General features: G+C 37.3%; 1 protein-coding gene and 1 long non-coding RNA gene across 2 annotated transcripts in view; one reads left to right on the top strand and one right to left on the bottom strand.

Annotated features, from left to right (window-relative positions):
* The window catches only part of SLC26A7 (solute carrier family 26 member 7), a 113,216-nt gene that overhangs the window by 5,318 nt on the left and 87,055 nt on the right, over positions 1 to 20,843 (bottom strand). Inside the window, exons 14-16 of the mRNA XM_077876295.1 lie at positions 18,497 to 18,634; positions 14,062 to 14,110; positions 3,233 to 3,333 (exon numbers count right to left, since the gene is read on the bottom strand). Coding sequence (XP_077732421.1) covers positions 3,233 to 3,333; positions 14,062 to 14,110; positions 18,497 to 18,634 — 288 coding nt within the window. The remainder of the gene's footprint in view (positions 1 to 3,232; positions 3,334 to 14,061; positions 14,111 to 18,496; positions 18,635 to 20,843) is intronic.
* Positions 1,885 to 4,604, top strand: LOC144300337 (uncharacterized). The gene is made up of 3 exons (XR_013366910.1): positions 1,885 to 2,400; positions 2,714 to 2,849; positions 4,016 to 4,604. It is a non-coding gene; the product is annotated as an uncharacterized LOC144300337 (long non-coding RNA).

Here is a 20,843-nt window from a genome sequence, read left to right on the forward strand (position 1 = left end):
GCACACAAACAAACAATACACGGACTGAGACTTTGCCAAAATGAATGGCTACTGTTTTTATAAGTTAAAAGGATTAATTCAAGGTGACTGTTCAGTGTTTGACTTTTTCTCAAGCTCAGGAAGCACAAACACATTGCTACAGGTGGCTTATCCATATTGATAAACGTAATCTCCAGTTCTTTGACCTCCCCAGTGTCCTAAAGAGAAGAATAAACACAAGTCACTCCATTTCTTCAACCTATAACTCAAAGGGGAATGTGGGAATGTTCCTAACACTACAGTGACTAAGGAAATAATCCAGAAATGTTAGGAAGCGGGAAGACATTCATGGCTCCAGAGAATCTGTGGCTCTTTATCTGGACCCTCTTTCAGTGGCTGCAACTAAAAAATTATTATTAGTCACAATGATATTACTTGCATCTTAAGAAATGACTTTTGCAAATTAAAAACAAATAATAAAAGCTAGAATTATGAGTACATATTAATTTCTAGAAACTTTGTTGTGTGCTTTCTTTGCAATACATCATTGCTAAGCTTCATAACTTGATGAAGTGGGTATGTCTACTGCCAGCTTACAGAAAAGCAAATACTTAAGCCTAGATCATGGAATTCATTATACCGCTACTATTTGGACCCAGAATTTATCTATCTTTAAAGCCAATGTTCTTAATATACATCATAATTTACTGTAACCATGATGAAATAAACCAAATAGTAATATGGAAATTTAAAAAGGGCAAATTGACACAAAATTGCTGGTGAGACAAAACACCAAGCCATGGGCAAACGTTATTTTCTGCTAATTTGAAAATAAAATGCATCAGTTGATTTATCCCATAATTCTATTGTGTATTTTAAAACTGTGAAGACAAATGGAAAGAAGAAAAAAACAAAACAAAACAAAAAACTCTTTCTCAACATGCTCAGTACCTGAATTATTTGGATTCCTCTGGATTTTCAACTTCTGATCCTAAACTCAATGGGAATAAGTAACCATTTCCTCCTGTCTACTAACTCTAATCCCGATTTGCAATATAAAAAGAGAACAGCTAGTGAACATTTGAGAATATTCAAAATAAATGTGAAATACAATCAAACAAAAACTGTATATCTTGGTCTTTTCCAGTAAATGGACAATCCTAATCTAGTGTTTTCCAAAATATGATCTTGGACCACTTGCCTCAAAATCACTCGTGGTTGTTTAAATAAAGATTCCTGGACCCAAACCAGGGCCCAAAAGACTGTGTTGTCGAAGAGCACCCCAGGTGAGCCTTCTGCACATTCACTGAGGAGCACTGTTCTAGATCTTGGTGACACAGAGGAAATAGAAATACGGAACACAGGGAGCCCTCCCATGAAGAACTATCTGTCTACAGTCCAGATTTAGATACAAGAAAATATGACATATTTAGGTTGAACTATGCCAAATTGTGCAGTCTTTATAGTGAGCAACAAGAAAACAAAAGCATATTATGTAGAAAAAAGGGGTGACATACCCAAAATAGCCACTAGACTGAAGTCCAGGATATTTAAAACTCAACTGTTTTTGCATTTTTGCTTTCTAATTATCTGCTCATACTGAAACAAAATCACCCCCTCATTTTTATGAGGTGAATACAATGCGACCCAGGAGGGTTAATGAGCTCCCCAACACTTCATGGCTAGTGTGACAGGACTGGGACCACGTCTGACTGTCACACACTGAGCAGCTTCCCCTCCCCATCTTCTCATCCCTATCTTCGTAGGAAAGTGATAGGAAAGTTGACCTTTGTGCTATATTTCTTGTTTTTTTTTTTGACCCTGCACTATCTTGAATTTGGAAGGTCAGACATTTCCGATTTATATTTATAAATAGCACAGTTACACAACACCACAGAAAACAACCAACACTTGCAACGTGAAGCCCTTTAGAAACTACTGATCTTCCCTCTTTAAAAGTCTATTTCCAATTTCTGCTTCTTGCCCTGACGAGTACCTAACACAAGACTATCCCCTCCTCCATAAATATGTAGGCAACCGAACAAAGATACACAAACTGTTTTCAGACAGTGGGGACAGGGAGCAGAGGACCGAGTCCCCTGAGAGAAAGAAAATCGATGAGACAAGCTCTCTGAGAGCTCAGCTTTCTGCACAAAGCAGCTTCTGGGCCAGAGTGTGATGGACGCCTAAGTAAAATGCAAGAGCTTCACTGAGCTGAGCAGACGGAAGACAGTTCAGGAAGGACTGGGTGGGTGAAATCCGTGGGAGAGAGTAATGGAAATGAGGGAGATAAGCAGAGAAAGAGCTCCAGAAATTGTTCACAGGATTTTGATTACGTTTTTGGCAGAATAGAAAGCCACCCATGCGGGAGAGTGTGCGGTGAGGATAGAGAACCCGTGGGGAGCAGACACCCAGACACAGGTAAGCTGAGCTCCGTGCAGCAGAAGCTGGTGGAGGACTAAGGATGGTTGAGGAACAGATGCTGCTCCATCCTCAAGACCCTCCCCAACAAATTTAAGACACTGAGGGAGAGAACAAAGGAGACCTAGTTGACATGGTATTTATTGTTGACATAGCATCCCACCCCCCCCCAAAAAAAAAGTAGAGGAAAATATGCCAGAAGTGTCTGAGATTTCCTTGAATTGGAAAAATTAGGTGTTCTTCCTTCTGTGGAAATGTCTTGTAAGCTACATTTATTTTAAAGAAATAAGCAGTTTTATTTTTTGCACACCAGGACCATGGAGACACCATGGAGATCACAGAGTAGAAAAGTAAGCCCCATCACCCAACAGAATGGAGAAAAGCGCCTGCACTGGGGACCATTTGAGGGATCAGATATGGTATCTGGTCAAACTACACCATCCATGGGGGTAAGAGAAACCATCCTGCCATCACCAGAGGCACTTTCTCACGGAGGGGACTCTTCTTCCCAGAAGCCTGTATGCTGACTGCCCAGCATGTGCTATGCCCACCACATCTCAAGCCTGTGTCCTGTTCTCTCTGACCAGCCCATGTGATTACCCACCACCACCACCTGGGCCCCTACATATACACACCGGAAGCTTGATGGGATCTCCTGCAGAGAATCTATGGCAGTGGGAGGCCTAAAGTCCTATGTCCTCTGGGGAGAATGGGTGAGGTGGGTACTGAAACAGGTGGAGTCAAAGACCCCGGGGCTGAGAGTAGTTGGTGAAAACTCCTGTTGACCAAAGAAAAGGTTAAGAATCAGTCCAAACACAAGCCATGTAAATACCTCAACAAGCATGGAGACTCCAGAATAGTCAAAGAAAGTTACTCCGCTGCAATCCAGGATTAAAAACCACTTCTCACTTGGGCATGGCTGTGAAGCTTCCTCTGTAGGAGAAGCAGAGACAGACGTGAGTTAGGGAGAGTTCTTCGAGATTTCTGCTGCTGACTTGGTTGACTGGCAGAAGGCAGCGGTGACCTCATGTTTAACAAGACTAATTCCAAACACTTTTCAGTTTTCATATGTTTCATTTAATTACTGATGACTTCTGAACTCTAACTTTTAATCATTTGAACGTGACTTCAGGTAATTATTACAAAATTCAGAGGGGAAGAGGGGATGGATGGGCTAATGACCTATCATTCCACAGAGACACAAACTGATGAAACTTGGCAATCATCTTCAATGATTTTGAAAGAATATTCACAAGACTGCGCCAAAGACAGACTCAAATTGAGGCCTCTAGGCATTCTCAACAGCACTCTTTCCACTCTATCCCACTACTCCCTCCAGGGATATGCCCAGAGGTAGAGCCCTGTTTTGTGATGTCTGAAGCTTATAGTTTGGAGGTCACATTTCAAGGAAAAGATCTCATTGCTGGGGCTTGTCTATTGGGCCTGGAAGGGAGCTATGTGAGAGACCCTAAAAACTAAGTTTTAACTTGTTCATAGAAAATCTGCCTCTGAACTTACCGAAGGGGAAAAAAATTTACTCAGGATGTCATGAACCACGAGCTCTTATTTGCTGATGTCTTTTTTTTTTTTTTTTTTTTTTATTTATTTATGATAGTCACAGAGAGAGAGAGAGGCAGAGACACAGGCAGAGGGAGAAGCAGGCTCCATGCACCGGGAGCCCGACGTGGGATTCGATCCCGGGTCTCCAGGATCGCGCCCTGGGCCAAAGGCAGGCGCCAAACCGCTGCGCCACCCAGGGATCCCTTTGCTGATGTCTTTATGGCCACAGTTCCCTCATGTGAAATGACTTATTTCTAAGCAGCGATAGACCATGTCCGAAGTCCCTCTAAGGAGTGATATGGCTCTCCGGCCACGTAAGAGAAGATTGCTTCACTGTAAGTAGGCACAGTCTATCAAATAAACTTCAATCCATGAATGATTATGAAATTCTCTGAGGAAATAAATTCTTAATTGGAGTCATTTTGCTATTTAAGATCCCCGTGGCATTAAAAAGGGCACGTGATGTAACAAGCCCTGGATGTTACATACAATTGATGAATCACTGAACTCTACCTCTGAAACTAATAATACACTATACGTTAACGAAAAAAAATAAAAATAAAATGCCCATGATTTTCCCCTATGGTGGCTACAAAAACGTGGGAATATGGTTGTTTCTCAGTTAGCCCTGGAGGGAAGTGTAAGGGAAATTATGTATTTTTAAGACTGCTGCTTAAAGATAAAAAGAGGTGAGTGGACAGAATGAACACCGAACATTTACTTATAGCAATAATTGTTAGCAAAAAAGAGAATTGCTACCAAGTAATTTTTAATATATTCAAAAAAAGGTATTCAGGGATAGGATTTGTTTCCAAGTTTCACCTTTAGATCTATATTCATATTTATTACATGAAATAATAACTATAGAGCACGGTCTCAGTTCAGGGAAACTTTTTAAAACATACTTATTCAAATGCAGTTCCCACTGCAAGGTTTCAACATTGTAGTGGGTGATACAATGTAAGGAAAATACTCTCCATTGTTTCTAGGAGCCCGTCTCTGACTGCCAAGGATTGGACTGGCAGACAAATGGGGATTTATAAGAAGCAAATATCTCTGGAGTGATGGCTCAAGGCTTCATGCAAAAGTAGCCTTGTAGGATGTGGATTCCAAAAAGCAGAAATGATTCATTCTGAGTACTCCATATGGGCAGCTGTAAATGAACACTGATGGTATTTGAGATTTCAAACTCCTCCTTCTCCCAGTCAACCAGCATATATTGAGGACCTACTGTGTGCCAGGCACTCCACTAGTTCCTTCTGCTTTCCTGTTTCTCCCACAGAAAGGAGGGCTAAGAAGTTAAGAGTAGGTTCAGGCTCTGCTTCCATTGGCCCCAAACAGCAAATTAGAACTTTAAACAAAATTTAAACTTAGCTCATAACTTAGCTCATCCACTGACCGCTCAGTAGGAATCATTATCAATCACTATTTGCCTAATTAAACATGGGACCTACCTCTACAAATGCGCAAAGGCTCTTATTTATGCCCTCAGATAGAGTGTGCCCTGCTCGTTATCACAGACAGGAGAGGAATAAGACCACAGGAAAAAGAAAAAGCAAAGGTAAAGAGTAGCATGTTGATTGATACTTATTCCTTCTATCTCTTAGTCCCCATAAATACACACGCACACATACTCATATAGACACACACACAGGTGAGCACTATAATAACTGGTGTATAGATACTATTATTTCATTTTGCTTAGAGCTACAGAGATAGAATTACTAGATCAATATTAAAAGAGTGGCTAAGAGATTTGGCTCATTATTTGATTCATGACATGTATTTCCTTGAATACTTTTTAAGATTCGTAAGCACACTTTTATCCAATTTGAACATTGTGTTATATTTTCAGAGTATAAAAGTCTCCTGCTAACAATTAAATGATCAGATAAGCTGTCTTACAAACGTTCGATAATTCATGATATACATATATAAAATATATATAATAGATTAGGCATTTTCTTACAAAGTTAAATATAAGAAGTTTTATTAGTAAGACTGATGTTTGCAATTTACCATGGAAATCAATATTTAAATGGTTCCTATGCAGATACTTTTGAATATATCTGTCGTAGAAAATAAAATTTATGTGATTTCTTTAAAGGCAGTAGTGAGCTGGAGCCAGCTCATACCAGCTCCTTTTTTTTTTTTTTTAAGATTTTATTTATTTATTCATGAGAGACCCAGAGAGAGGCAGAGACACAGGCAGAGGGAGAAGCAGGCTCCATGCAGGGAGCCCGAAGCAGGACTCGATCCCAGGGCCCCGGGATCATAACCTGAGCAAAGGCAGATGCTCAACGACTGAGTCACCCAGGGGTCCCCATACCAGCTCTTTTGACAAGTCTTCAATATGTCAATTGTTTCATAGCTTCTTAACTCCATGATTAATGACAGAGTGTTGGTGTTTGGAATCAGTCATGGTAGAAATATTTTACACAATGGAAATGGGCAAAAACTACTAGCAATGCTTCTCCACCAACTTACCTCATTGCCCCCTATTCCAAGAGTTGCTTGTTAAAGATTTACCAGCACATCACTGTCTAAAGGTGGGGAATGTTGTTAAACATAAGGAACAGAATAAATGATTTTTAAAAATCCAATGGCAAAAAAAAAAAAAATCCAATGGCTTTGACAAAACACATTTCTTTTTTTTTTTTTTTTTTTTTTTTTTTTTTTTTTTTTTATTTTTTTTTATTTTTTTTTTTTTTTTTTTTTTTTGACAAAACACATTTCTTAAACCACTGGCATCTTTAACAAGAAATCTTAAAATGATGATGACTCAATTTGATATCAGAATTTCTATAGCTCATTTTTCCATCCATACAGCACCATTCTTAACAAATGACATATATCTTTTACAAAATAGTGCATATTTCAAAATAAGCTACACTTAAATTCTTAGTTCAAGAAATTCAGTAGAAAAAATAACTTTAATATTTAATCCCCAAAATTTTAAAAAAAAACATTAATTTTTCTGAGATCTTTAAGCCTCATTCTTTATTTACTAGGAAACATAATTGTCATTGGTACTATTTACAAAAGAGATTTGGAAAAAATTAATTTTAATATGAAAAAATATTAGCAATTGTTTTATTTAGAAATGTCAAAAAATGTCAATTCATTATTTTTCCTGAAAGAGGCCACATAAATTATGATCTATAACTATTAGAATATGGCATGAGTTCTATCATCCCCATTCCTTATCCAGACAAACATGGCTAACCAATCACAGTACTTTTTCCGCTGAGGTCAAAGATCTTAGAATTTTTATCAACTCACCACTTCAGGAAGACACCAGGAGTTTACAAGAAATTTGTATTTGTCAATCTGAACTCATTACTACAGTGCGAAAACAATCTATTGAGGTGTTATTTAGAGGAATTGATCACTGGAGCTAAATTACCAGAAAACGGTGGTAAAAGGTACAGAAAAATTTTTAAGAAACAGTTTTTTTTTCTTCCCTATCATACTTATTTCACTTGTAAATTGCACTTGTCATTCTCTATATTTTCTTATAGTTATTTCATAATGTATCAATAGACTGCTAACTATAAAAATGTTTGGGTTTTATCATAACAGTACAAAAATTTCCCTTCTATTGTCTCAGTGTGCTTGCTTTGTCTTTCATTTTTACACTCAGTTTCCTCTTTCTTGTTCCTTTAATCAAAATAGGGTATATTTTCATACCATCTAAAATGAAAAAAAAAAAGAATTGTTCCCATGGGACGCCTGGGTGGCTCAGTGGTTGAGTGTCTGCCTTCTGCTCAGGTCATGATCCTGGGGTCCTGGGATCGCGTTCCGCATTGGGCTCCCTACAGGGAGCCTGTTCTCCCTGTGCCTGTGTCTCTGCCTCTCTCTCTGTGTCTCTCAAGAATAATGAATAAATAAATAAATAAAATCTTAAAAAAAAAAGAATTGTGCCATGTATAGATAATAATTTAAGTAAGCTATTTTAAGAGGAGCAATTAATGATGTCTTTTCCAAATAAAAAAGACATCTTTAGTGGTAAAGTTACCAATTCACTGAAATGAAAATTTAAATACAATGGACACTTCTGAAATCTTTCCAAAAATAAGTGAAGTTTTCTTTCACACAGTACCCTCTCAGCTCTACCATTGTACTGATTTTATGGCTATAACCTTGTGTTCTAAGCTTCTAAGTAAATCAACCAGTGTAATAAAAGTCACATTGTCGTAGAAAAGAATAAAGTGAATTCACAGCTAATATCCTGCCTTAAGCAAAATGAGGTAAGCTTGGAGCATGTGCAAAGGAGACAACTAATCTATACCCATGTGGGATGTGGTAAATGATGGGCTTTATCTACAAAAAACAACATTTCAGAAAGAAATTAACCATCAGGTGTGGGTGGGCAATTAACTCCAGACTGTGGAAGCCAGCTCTTTCCTGTAGAATATTCATTAACTCCTTTAATTAAAAAGTATTCATAGTTGCATAATTTAGGAGTGCTTTTCATATACTTCAAAAGGTTCTTGACAGTCTGTGAGTCACTCATAATTTTTTAAGAGAAGGAATTTTCTGTTGATATCAATTAACTATTGAGAAGCAGATTTACATCTCTAATTTCTCAAGAAAACAAGGAGCTATGAAATATTTAGAACAAACCACAACATTCTCCTTGGAAAACATGTGCACATATTATCAGGCACGTCATTCGTTCATTCATTCCTTCAAGCAGTCAGTCTATACAGATGTATTCAGGGCTCTGAATGGTGTCCTAAGTAAGGCAAGTAGAATGGAAACAAGAAGGATGATGGGCCTTGCCCTCAAAAGACCCACAACCAAAGCAAGAAACCAGCTGATTGAACTCGTAATATGAACTATTCTCAAGGATGGAAAAATTATGCACAGAGTGCTAAGGGAGATAGAGGAGTGACCTGGTGTGGTAAACAGAATAATGGCCCCCAAGGATGCCCACATCTTAATCCCCAGGCCTGTAAATATGTTGTTAACATAGCAAAAAGAATTCTGTGGCTTTAAGTTAACCACCTTAAGATAGGGACATTACCCTAGATTATCCAGGAGGGTCCAATAATCACAAGGGTCTTGATGAGAGGAAGGCCGGAAGGTGGGAATAAGAGAAGATATGGTGGTGGAATAAGTCAAAGAGAAATTTGGTTTGAAGATGGAGGAAGGGGCCAGGAGTCATGGAATATGAATGGCTTCTAGAAGTTGGAAAGAGCAAAGAAATAAATGGATTCTCCTCTAGAGCCTCCAGGAAGAATATAACTCTGCCAAAACTTTGATTTTCTACTGTGAGATTCATTTCAGCCTCTAAAACTGTCCTGTAAAACTTAAGAGAATACATATGTGTTGTTCTAAGCCACTAAGTTTGTGGTAATTTGTTACAGTGGCAGTAGAAACCAGTACACCTGGGTTGCTGGTTTGGGGGGGTAAGGAGTGGTGGTGAGGGCAGGGAACTTGTTTTATTTTATTTTTTATTTTTATTTTTTTTTGGGGGGGGGAATTGTTTTAGACTTTAGGATCTGTGACAGCAGAAGTCACACCTGCCTTCTTCACCCTTGACCATACAGTGCCTGTCATGGTGCCCAGGACTTAGTGGATGTTCAGTGAATACCAGAAACCTCTGCTGTGGGCAAGGGACACGAATCAATTAATGCAGGAATAAAAAGAAGAATAGAACGCATGAGCTGAGATCTGGAGAATGTGTAGAAGTCAAGCAGGGGAGAAGGGAAGTGGAGGTACACTTGGAAAACCAGAACCCTAAGAGAGATGTGCACAGGAGTGCCTCTTGGGAATGGCACAATGGCACTACAATGTTTTGGGGACACAGTCTCCACATAATAATGGGAGACTTCTTCACATTTGAGCAATTTTTGTTTTCATTCAGATGAATATGATGACTGCCATCTTATAATTTATATAGCTGGTTTCATATATTTTGATTATTCAATCAGCTGCTCAACTACAAATCTTCCCCTTCTGTGAAAATTATTGTCAGGAGAGTGGATTTTTTAATTCTCTTCCCCTTCCAGTATGCATGCCCGCCCGCAACAGAGACCTGAGTCCTGACTCTGTCCCTAACTAACTGCATGATTCAGAGCAAGTTCGTTAACCCCTATGGGCCCCAACTTCTTGATCAGTAAAATGAAGAGTATCCTATCACCTATTTGAAAATGGAAGTACAGTATTTACTTATTACCCTTTTTGGAGTTATCAAGAAGAATGTCTTTTGAAAACTGTCAAGTGCTATACAAATATTGTCCATCATAATTTTCATTCGCTGACCAAGTGTTCATTGGACCATGAAGGACAACGCAGTGAACATTTTGAATTCATTTCTTGCCTTAAAACTCTAGTTGGAAGGAAAATATGCAGAATAAGAACAACTCTGTAACCATATAATATGTGACTGAGTGAAGCATGTGATATCTCTGCTTTTCTATTACTATGGTCTCCGTTTCACAGCTGAAGATACTGAATACCAGGCTGCGTGGACTGTACAGTCCCCCGCATGGGTCTGGTTGACTTCCTTCTCTACCTAATGGGATTGCCAAGCAGTGTGTCCTTCAATTGACTTGACTTCTCTACTAAATCTTGAAGATATTATAAGGTTTGGATTGGCAGATTGAGGAGATGGTGCCATTCAGGAGAATCCAAATAAAAGCTCAGAGCCCTGGATGACTGCACTAGGTATGGGGACTGATTTATCAGACTTGGACAGAAGACATGTGTGATGTGGAGTAAAAGGGAAAGCAGTTCAAGAAGATAAGGAAGGGCTTTGGGTGGTGTGCTGAGGAGGAGTGGGCACTCGATCTTCAGAAGGAAGCCTTTAGGATGAATCATAAGACAGATTTTAAAGTAAAGATTAATCATTTACTTTAATCAACTACAGATTAATTTCAGATTAATCTGTCATTACATCACAGAGCACAGTACAGCCAAGATGGTGATTACATCTCCTCTTGCATGTTAACACCAGCCGTCTGCAGTAGCTGCCTGCAGCCCCAGGTTGAGAAGATTCTCAGGCTACCCTGGCTCCTTGGAGGACATGCCTTGATCTACTAGCTCTGATTGAGGTGAGCATGGGACACTGGATATTTTCTATCCATGGATTAAAACCAAGAATGTCTCGTAGCAGAAAAAAAAAAGTACTAATTCATTTTGCGCATGATTAAGGACAGAATCAGAGTCACAGAGTGAAAATATAGAGGTAATAAAACCAAGAGTTATAGGTTTTAGTAATTAAATGGGAGGAAAAAATCAATAACATGAACAGTAAACACATCCTTAGCATTTAAAGCACAGAGAGGGGAGAGTAAGACGGTGTTTCTGAACAAAGAGAGATGAGAAGACCCAGGATACCCTAGGGTGTCAAAGAAGGAGAGGAGGAGGATACTGGGAGAAATACTCTTTCCTAGTTCCAGTATCAGCTAATTCTGACTATTACAGAAGGGACACAGCAAAGGTGACGATGCCCATCAGCTGCTGCCCTGTGAAAAGTGGACCTGGCCTAGTGAGAGGCAGGGGTAAGAACACCCTTAAAAAGTTTCTAGATAGGCAGGAGAATTAGGCATTCAAGAAATGGTCATTAAATCAGTACTAGAGCAGTATTGTGCAAGCATTCTTTGAGAGCATAAGGCAAGAAAAAAGTAAATTTACTACACAAATTCAGAAAAGACCAGAGAAGCTGACATCCATGTTGATGGGGGTCAATGCTACTAATTTAGGTATCTATATAACATTTATGTTATTCTACTCTATATGTTTATATGTTCATTCAGAATATATTTTATATACTAATACAGTAAGTATTAGTTATATGTTATCCTCTTATATAAACATTCCACATGACCTTTATTCATTGTACTGTTAATGGATATTTCAGTTGTTTCCAGATTTGGGGGAATTATAAAGAAAGCTACTATGAACAATTTTGTATGTTTCCAAGTACGGATATCAACAGATTTCTTTTTTTATTGTCCTTAGAAGTATGAAAATTAATGTAAGTCAGACTTTTCTGATTTTTAAGTTTATATAAATGGATTTGGAATTTTATAGTATGCTTCCTTTGTCTTGCTTTTTTAAGCCTATTATGTTTTATTTTTTTTAAGATTTTATTTATTTATTCATGAGAGACACAGAGAGAAAGAGAGAGATGCAGAGACACAGGCAGAGGGAGAAGCAGGCTCCATGCAGGGAGCCCGACGTGGGACTCGATCCGGGGACTCCAGGATCAGGCCCTGGGCCGAAGGCAGGGGCCAAACCGCTGAGCCACCCAGGGATTCCCTATTATGTTTTATATAAGACTTTTCCAACTTTCTTTATTATAAAAGTATACCAAATAATAAATATATCAAATAAAAACTCAAGTGCATAATATACCACAGTTTATATGTGTATCTGCTACCTTTTTTGGAAATATGAGTTGTTTTCAGGACAGTTTTGAACAGTTTTACAAATAATACTGTTGTATTATAATATACAACATAATATACTGTTGTATATTCACAACAGAATATTCTTACTTGTGTAATCGGCTGTACACAAACTCTCATTTCTTCAGGTTGCATAAGTAGGAGTGGAACCGCTGTTCACAGGGTATGTATATCTTTAATTTCATACAGTTTTTCCAAGCTGTTTTCTAGGGTGTTGTAACAGTTTACCCCCCCACCAGCATTGTAGGAGACTTCTTATCCTACATTCTCACTACCCTTTGGCATTCTCAGACTTTTAAATATTTACCAATTATATATATTTATACACACATACACATATATACACACATATATGCATGTACCCACTGTATATATGCATATATATATTTAATGTTCATTTCTCCAGTAATTACTGTAATAGTCAAGCATATTCTCACAAGTTTACTGGTAAATTTGAAAATGCATGCTTCATGGCTTTTCCTCATTTCTTTTGGGTCTTCTGCCTTTTTTATTTATTGATTCATAGAGGAGTACAGTCCTTTCTCCATGTTATATGTTATATCTATCTTCTTCCATTCTGGCTTGTCTTCTCATGCATTATTTGGTGGCTTTCATTAAACAAAAACTCTTAATAATGATGTAGCAAAGTTTAAAGATAATTTTCTATGCTTAATACCTTGCATAGCTTGTGCATTTTCTCCTATATTCACTTCTAAATTTATACTTTCTTTACCACTCTTGGGATATTGATTCACCTGGTACTGATTTGGGGATATGGTATTTGAATCGAATGAATAATTTCACTCATTGTAGACACATGATTGTCTCATCATTGTATATTAGTAAGACTGTCCTTCCCTCACTGCTCTGCAGCGCCACTTTTGTCACAAATCGAACACCAATATGTGTGAGATTTCTCTCTCCTTTTGGGCTCTCTACTTTGTCCTAATGATCTGTTCATTTATCTTGGAACCCATACCATACTGCATTGATTTTTAGAGCATTATAATGTATCTTCATAATTAAGAAAATATTCTCTCCCCCTTGTTCACATATTTCAAGAGTTTTTTGGCCTATTCTTGGCCTTTTCAATTTCTACACAAAATTTAGAATAAGCTTGCCAATTGCCATTAAAATGTCCTATTGGAATTTTAATAGGGATTAAATTTATGTTTATAAATCAACATAAATAAAACATATCTTTTCAATATTGAGCATTCTAACCAATGGACGTTGCAGTTCCTTCTATTTATTCATAAACACCTAAGTGTTGCAAGTATTTTTAACACCTTGTAATAAGGTTTTACGTTTTCATCCTGTGTAGGTTTATACATCTTTACTTAAATTTACTTCTAAAAGAAAGCAGGAAGTGAGATAGAAAGAGGAGAAAGAAGGAAAGAAGAAGATGGAGGAAGCGGGGAAGGAAGCAGGAGGAAGCGAAGGAGGAGTGAAGGAGGAGAGAGAAGACAGGGGAGGAAGAGAGGAGTAGAAGTAGAAATGAGAAGAGGGAGAAGGGTAGAATAGGGAAGGGAGGAGGAAGACGAAGGGAGGGAGGTGGGGCAGAGAGAGAAGGATGAGGAAGACAGTAGAGGGAGGGAGAGTGGCAGGAAAAGGAAAGAGGATTTATTCTCTGGTCTATATTCAAGTTAGAACACTTAGATTTTTTGTTAAGCTAACTCACCATTGCAGTTGCCATTGGATAGAGAATTGAGCAACGTATTTTGTTCACACTGAAATGAAAATGAATATAAAGAAGAATAACATTATAAAAATTCACTTCTGTCCCTGAAAAAAAGCACATCTTTCTTTTCTCCATAAATAATAAAAAACCTAGGCTCCAAATATTATTTTTCACTAGTCTTTTTTTTTTCAGAATGATAAACACAACACATTGAAATAATAAAATGATCAATGGTTCTAAGTATTTATTAGCTCAATAAATAACTTGCATTTCAAAGTCAGACTATCTTGTTTAGAACATTTTCTGCAAGATGAAGTTTGTTTTGACTTTTGATCAGGAATCAAATATTTGCATCTGTTTTCATGTAGTGGATCCAATCAGAAATTAACCTCATTCACACAACATTCTCTGAGAGAGAGCCATTGGCCATATATTTCATATTATATGAAAGTGAACTATTCATCTACAGCTCCATGAAAATGCCTGAGAAACCATCCTGATTTATGGAAATGCTAGGAAATGAAAATAACTCTGCATCCTACAATTAAAGCTCTTTGAAACTGACAATAATTGATGCCTCTAATGAGATCACATGCTATCTTCTTCTCAAATGTTGATGATGATGATAGTAATTGATATTTTTGACTACTTACTATACACCAAGGTCTCTAATTTAATTATATGATCCTTAGAAAAAGCCTATGAAGTTACTCATCTCATTTTCCATAGGAAGGAGCCAAAGATTGGAAAGGTTAAATAACTTGACCAAAGTCACAAAGCTAGTAAGAACCTTGGCTAAAACCAAAGCTCATGCTTTTCCATTCAGAACCTCCTGCTCCCAAGCACTACATTATACCACTTCTCCCATCAAATCAGTTTCATCTTAAGGAACATCGATTTTCTCTTGATACCCAATGGTGCAGCTTATATACTTTAATTCTGGCTCTGACCGTTATCAGCTGTATTTCTACCAGGTTATTTTACATTTCTAAATCTCAATCTTCCTTTTTTGTAGCATTCAGACAATGCCACTTACATCATGGGGCTGGTGATGATTAAGTTAGTCTAATTAAAGGGACTAGCCCTTGAGAGACATTCAATGAATGTGAGTTGCTTTTCCTTCTTATATTTAATCTTGTCTGATATCTGCAAAAGAATTTCCAATAATTTATGTAGATACTCCACCCTCAAGGAGATGAAGTATAACTCCATACTTTTTATGTGGGGTTGCACATAGTGATTTGCTTCCAAAGATTACAGTATGTAAATGGTAGAAACAGTAAATTTCCAGTGAGGAAACCTGACAAATCCTACAACTTGCAGGATGATCAAGGTTAACAACAAGGAACATCATGTTGATAGTGTGTACCTTTGATATGATGTGATGAAAATGGTGCTTTGCCTCTATAGTTTTTACTCCTAAAACCCCATATCCCTGGTTTTACCATGCTAAATTCCAACAGAAGGATATTCTACAAAATACCTGACCAATACTACTCAAAACTATCAAGGTTAACAAAAAGGAAAAGCCTGGGAAACTGTTACAACGAAACAGAATCCAAGGAGGCACAACTACTATATGTAATGTGATATCCTGGATGGAATTCTGGAACAGAAAAAGGACACTTGGTAAAACTAAAGAAATCTGAATAGAGCATGAACTTTTTAGTTAATGATAATGTATCTGTATAGGGTCATTGATTGTAACAAATAACATCACACTAATCCAAGGTGTTAATAACAGCAAAATTGTATGGTGCAGGGTGTGTAGGAACTGTCTGTACTAACACTTTTCAATTTTTTTGTAAGTCTTAAACTGATCCAAAAATTTAAGTGTATTTTAAAAAAAATACCTTGTCTGAGCAAAAGAAAATTTTGGATAAACAGGAGACTGAAACCTCCTTTGCAAAGTTAGATCACAAAATGGCTATTATATGAGTATAAGGGAAAGGAGGGGAACTGAGTGGTAAAAATTAGAGAGGAGACAAACTCTAAGAGACTCCTAACTTTGGGAAACAAAGAGTTGTGGAAGGGGAGAAGGATGGGGGGATGGGAATGAGGAGGGCAATTGATGGGATGAGCACTGGGTGTTATACTATATGTTGGCAAGTTGAATTTAAATTTAAAAAACTGTATAAAAATATATAACCTATATAATAAAGAACATGAATCCAATAAACACTTGCACCCTCAAATCTAAGATTTTACATTCAGGAAGATATTTAATGATGACATATAGGAAGCATATTGTCACAGCGTAACAAAACAGGAAATCCTTTATCAGTTTGTGTTTTGAATATATGATTCTTCTTGCCCTCGGGTGTTTTAAATGACCTTCCATCACTACCATCTACCATTGAAAATGCAGCTGCAAGAGAAGACCAAGGACCCAGCAGAGCACCCCAGTTTAAGACAGAAGCATGGACCGCTATGCAGAGCACAGTATATCCTTTAAAACTCACAGTGTGAAAATAAAAATAATATTTGCATTATTCTCATTAGAGTGAAACATACTCTCAAGAAATCCTTTCTCACCACCATAAAATTCTGGGTTAAAGAATCCCTTTGGAAAAAATAAAAAAATAAAAAAAAAGAATCCCTTTGGATGTCATTATGTATCAATAACCTAGATTCAATGAACTCTACTTGATTATTAAAACTCAAATTTCTTAAGTCCCAAGAAGGTAAAAATCATATATGTGGAAACTCTTCTCAGAAGGCTGCATTTATTATTAGGTTTATTTCTGACTTAATATGCTACAAGATAAACCACATGCCAATTTTCAATTTCTGAAAACACCTTAGTCTTGCAGGAAAATATTCTACAGGAAATATTATCAATTATCAATACAACAACTGGTTATAAAAATATTTATGTCAGACACTCTACTAGACATGATAAAGCCTACAAAGAAGCATATAATTTCAAGAAGTAAATTTGCAATTTGATAAAATAAGACTTCACTTTTTTTTATGGGTTAATCAGATTATTTGGAACTGTGGACGAATTTTCCCACAATATTAATGTGCATGGTGGTTGTGAGCTTACATCAGCCACAAGAACCTGCCTATCTCATGATACAGCTAAACATTGCTATGAAGTAAGCATGGTTTTGTAAAAGAAAGAGGCCTTGTGTCCAATATGAACAACTAGGAATGTATGTCCATCTTTGTCATGAGTGCAAGTTCTCAACAAAAATCACAGGTAGGGTTCCTAATGATCTGCTGAAAGTGACATCCTAAAGAGTATAGTGAGAGGAAAAGACAGGGCTGGAGAAACACAGGCAGGGCCAGCCTCATAAACTTGCAACTTATGTGGTCCCATGCTTAGAAGGGTCCCCTACTTGGTTGAATGCTCTGCTAAAGCCATCTCGAAATTCTTAGTAATTGTTGAACAAGGGCCATCACATTTTCATTTTGCACTGTGCCCAGCAAATTATATATCTGATCCTTTGTTTAGGGCCTCTGTGGTTTGGATCAGTATGAGACCCAGAGGCAGAAGCATAAAGCTGCAAGGAACAGGATTGTGCTACTGGACAGCTCTTGAGATTCTAGACATGGAAGTCAATACTTCCTGTCTACCTAAGTGACTGGGGATAACATATGCTCAAGGATACAAGAAGAGACCTTTGTAATCTGGAGTAGTAATGGAAAACTTCATGGAGAGGGTACTACTTGTGCTCAATCAAACTAATATTAGTTAACATTTTATAGTATTGAGTAGGCCAGATAGTATTTTGAGTGCCTTACGTATATTAACCCATTTAATCATCCTGATTATAGATCAAGAAATTGAATCACAAAAGGTTTAATTAAATCAGTTAAGTTCCCACAGCTCATCAATGGCAAACCCAGGCAGCTCCAAAGTCCATGCTTAAGGGCTTAATTAAGGATTCAAATAATCACAGCTTATTTACATAAAATCAACCTGATGTACATTTGATATCTCTGTTAATGAAGATAACTTGTGGAGATAAAGAATGCTAGTTTTTTAAAATAATGTCATGATGATAACAACAGTTTATGCTTCTCTGAAGTCATATATCATATTCTACCCCTTTTAGATTTGGATCTGACTCTTCTTTCTCTTGGTAAAAGGTCTTTTAAGCTAAATGATTTGTCTTATTTATTCTTCTCAGGGTTATAGTACCTAGTACACATATGTGTGTACTGGATACATATGCTGAATGAAATAATGAATGAATGAATGAATGAATGAATGAATGAATGAATGAAAAAACAAATGAATGAGAGTGATTACCTAAAAACTAACTACAAGGACCCAATGAAAAGTATAATACAATATAAGGCTTTGCTGAGGGAGAGGTTTCCAAGCACTCTTAAAAATGTATTATATTTCAGGATTCCTATCTTAGTATCATGATATAAGGTTATTTTTAGTACATTGTTGTAATCATGAACTAGAGGATCCTACCTTGCTGACATCATCCAGTAGCTGGTTGCTGGCATTTTCCTTTTGGATTATGTTCATTAGATCAGTATGAAACTTCTTTGCATTCAGGAAAACAAGTGGGTTGTTTATTGAGATAATCTTCACCTGCTGCGAGGTTTCCTTTTGGAGGAGAATAGGAATAAATTCAGAGTTCTGAATGAAATAAAAGAGGATAACTCTATCCAAAGAGTCTAACTCTTACAAATCCAAATGTCACTCAGTGATGGAAGCAATCTCTTAGCCAAGGCTGTCATTATTAAAATCTATTTGGAGAACTTAATATACTATCATGCTTCTTAGGAAAAATATGTAATTCGTCTTTACTAAGAAACATTAAAAACCATGAGATGAATCTGCATCTTTTCAGAAAATGGCCTTTATTCCTACTGATTTGAGGAAGGCAACACCCTAGGATATCCAAAGAGTACCAGGAAGCCCTGTTCTCCCAAAAGTACCTCTTCCCTACAATCTAGAAACTCAAAATTCGTTCACTTGACCATCAGTATTTTTTTTAACGAAAATACGTCCTAAAAGATCAACTCTCAATTATTTACCTCAAAATGACATAGCTTTCTTTTGGCTGAAATTATAAGCTTACAAGTGCTGACCAACAGTCCTAATTAGGAGAAAGAAAACAAGAGGTAGTATCGGAATATGGTTTCACTGTGGGCAGGACTAGGTTACACTGGATTGCCAGGATGCAGGTAAGAGATACAGGAAGAGAGAACAAAAGGTGCCTGCTTTGGCCATTGCCCAGGTCTTCGGGCACCAATTTCAGGATGCAACTGAAATCATGCTCTCCATGACTTTTGGGGCAGGGGTCTGACCTAGAAATGGAGAAGATGGTAAGTTCTGTGAAATAACTCCTTACCAACTAAATAAAGCAATATTCCTTCAGGCGTTAGTACGTGCATAGAAGAGGAAACCCAGGGAATAGTGAAGCATATGGGCAGAGAAAAAAGATAAAAGAAAGAAAATATTAGGTTATTACTCTCAGCTTCCTCATCTTTTACAGTAGGTACATTTTTAAACTACATCCTCTGAAAATATTTCTATGGCTATACAACTGATTAGACTTTAGAAAGTGAGATTTGCTACAAATAAACAATTCCAGAAAACAAAAGCCTTAAGTTACCAAATTAACTTTTAATCAAGAGTAAACTTATAGGCAAAGGCAAGTCAAGAAACAGACTCCTAATTATAGAGAAGAAAATGCTGGTTACCAGGAGGCGGTGAAGTAGGGAATTGGATTAAATAGGTGATGGGCATTAGGGAGAGCGCCGGTGATGAGCACCGGATGATGCTTGGAAGTGTTGAATCACGATATTGTACACCTGAAACTAATATAACGCTGTATGTTAACTAACTGGAATTAAAATAAAAACTTTTTTAAAAAGAGTAAATCCCGTACAAACCAAAAATAAAACAATTCTTGGGCCTGTCATATTTAGTTATCACAAAGCCCCCATCAGGGGCACCTGAGTGGCTCAGTAGGTTAAGCGTCTGCCTTCAACTCAGGTCATGATCCCGGAGTCCTAATATCAAGCCCTGCAACAGGCTTCTTGCTCAGTGGAGAGCCTCCTTCTCCCTCTCCCTCTACTTCTCCCTCTGCTTCTCCCCCTGCTTGTATGCTTGCTCTCTCTGTCAACTAAATAAATAAAATTTTTTTTTAAAAAAAAAAGCTCCACATCTAAGATGGACCCACCAATCATACCACGTAATTGGGCCAAATTGTTATTTTAAGTTCATAATTTTTTAAAAAAACAAGTATTTGTTTAGGAATAGAGATTCAAATTGTATCAGAAAAGAAATTCTCAAAGGGGTTGAATTCACCCCAAAAGAGGTCTCCCAAGTCAAGGATGAATGTTTCACAGGAAGAAGGTGGAAGAGCATGAACAGTAGAGAGGAGTAGCAGACCGGCTCCACCTACCATCTTATGTTCAAATCTTCCTCTTAGCTTTCTCTCCCTCTTATTTTTAATACAAAATATTAAATAATTAGTAAAGCGTAATGTGCTAATAAAATTAAGACTTCCGTGTGACATGGTTATTATTCAAGTATGTGACTACACTGAAACCAGTGTTTAAAGACACAGAAGAATTTTGGCATTTTTATCTTCCTACAAATCCCCTCATTCACTTGCCCACATGTTTAGCCTGAAAAGAAGGAACAGATTAGATAGAATGTATTCTTCTATAGAATCTTTAAGCTGAAAAATGGACAAACTGGAATTCTGTTTCAAAGCTATGAATGTCAAGGCTAACGTACATAGCTATATGTGTAGGGTGGATACACAGAGGGTTCTAGGGATCCAAGACCAGTCTGGGAC

The sequence above is a fragment of the Canis aureus genome, chromosome 28 (assembly GCF_053574225.1).
Source record: "Canis aureus isolate CA01 chromosome 28, VMU_Caureus_v.1.0, whole genome shotgun sequence".
NCBI lineage: Eukaryota > Metazoa > Chordata > Mammalia > Carnivora > Canidae > Canis > Canis aureus.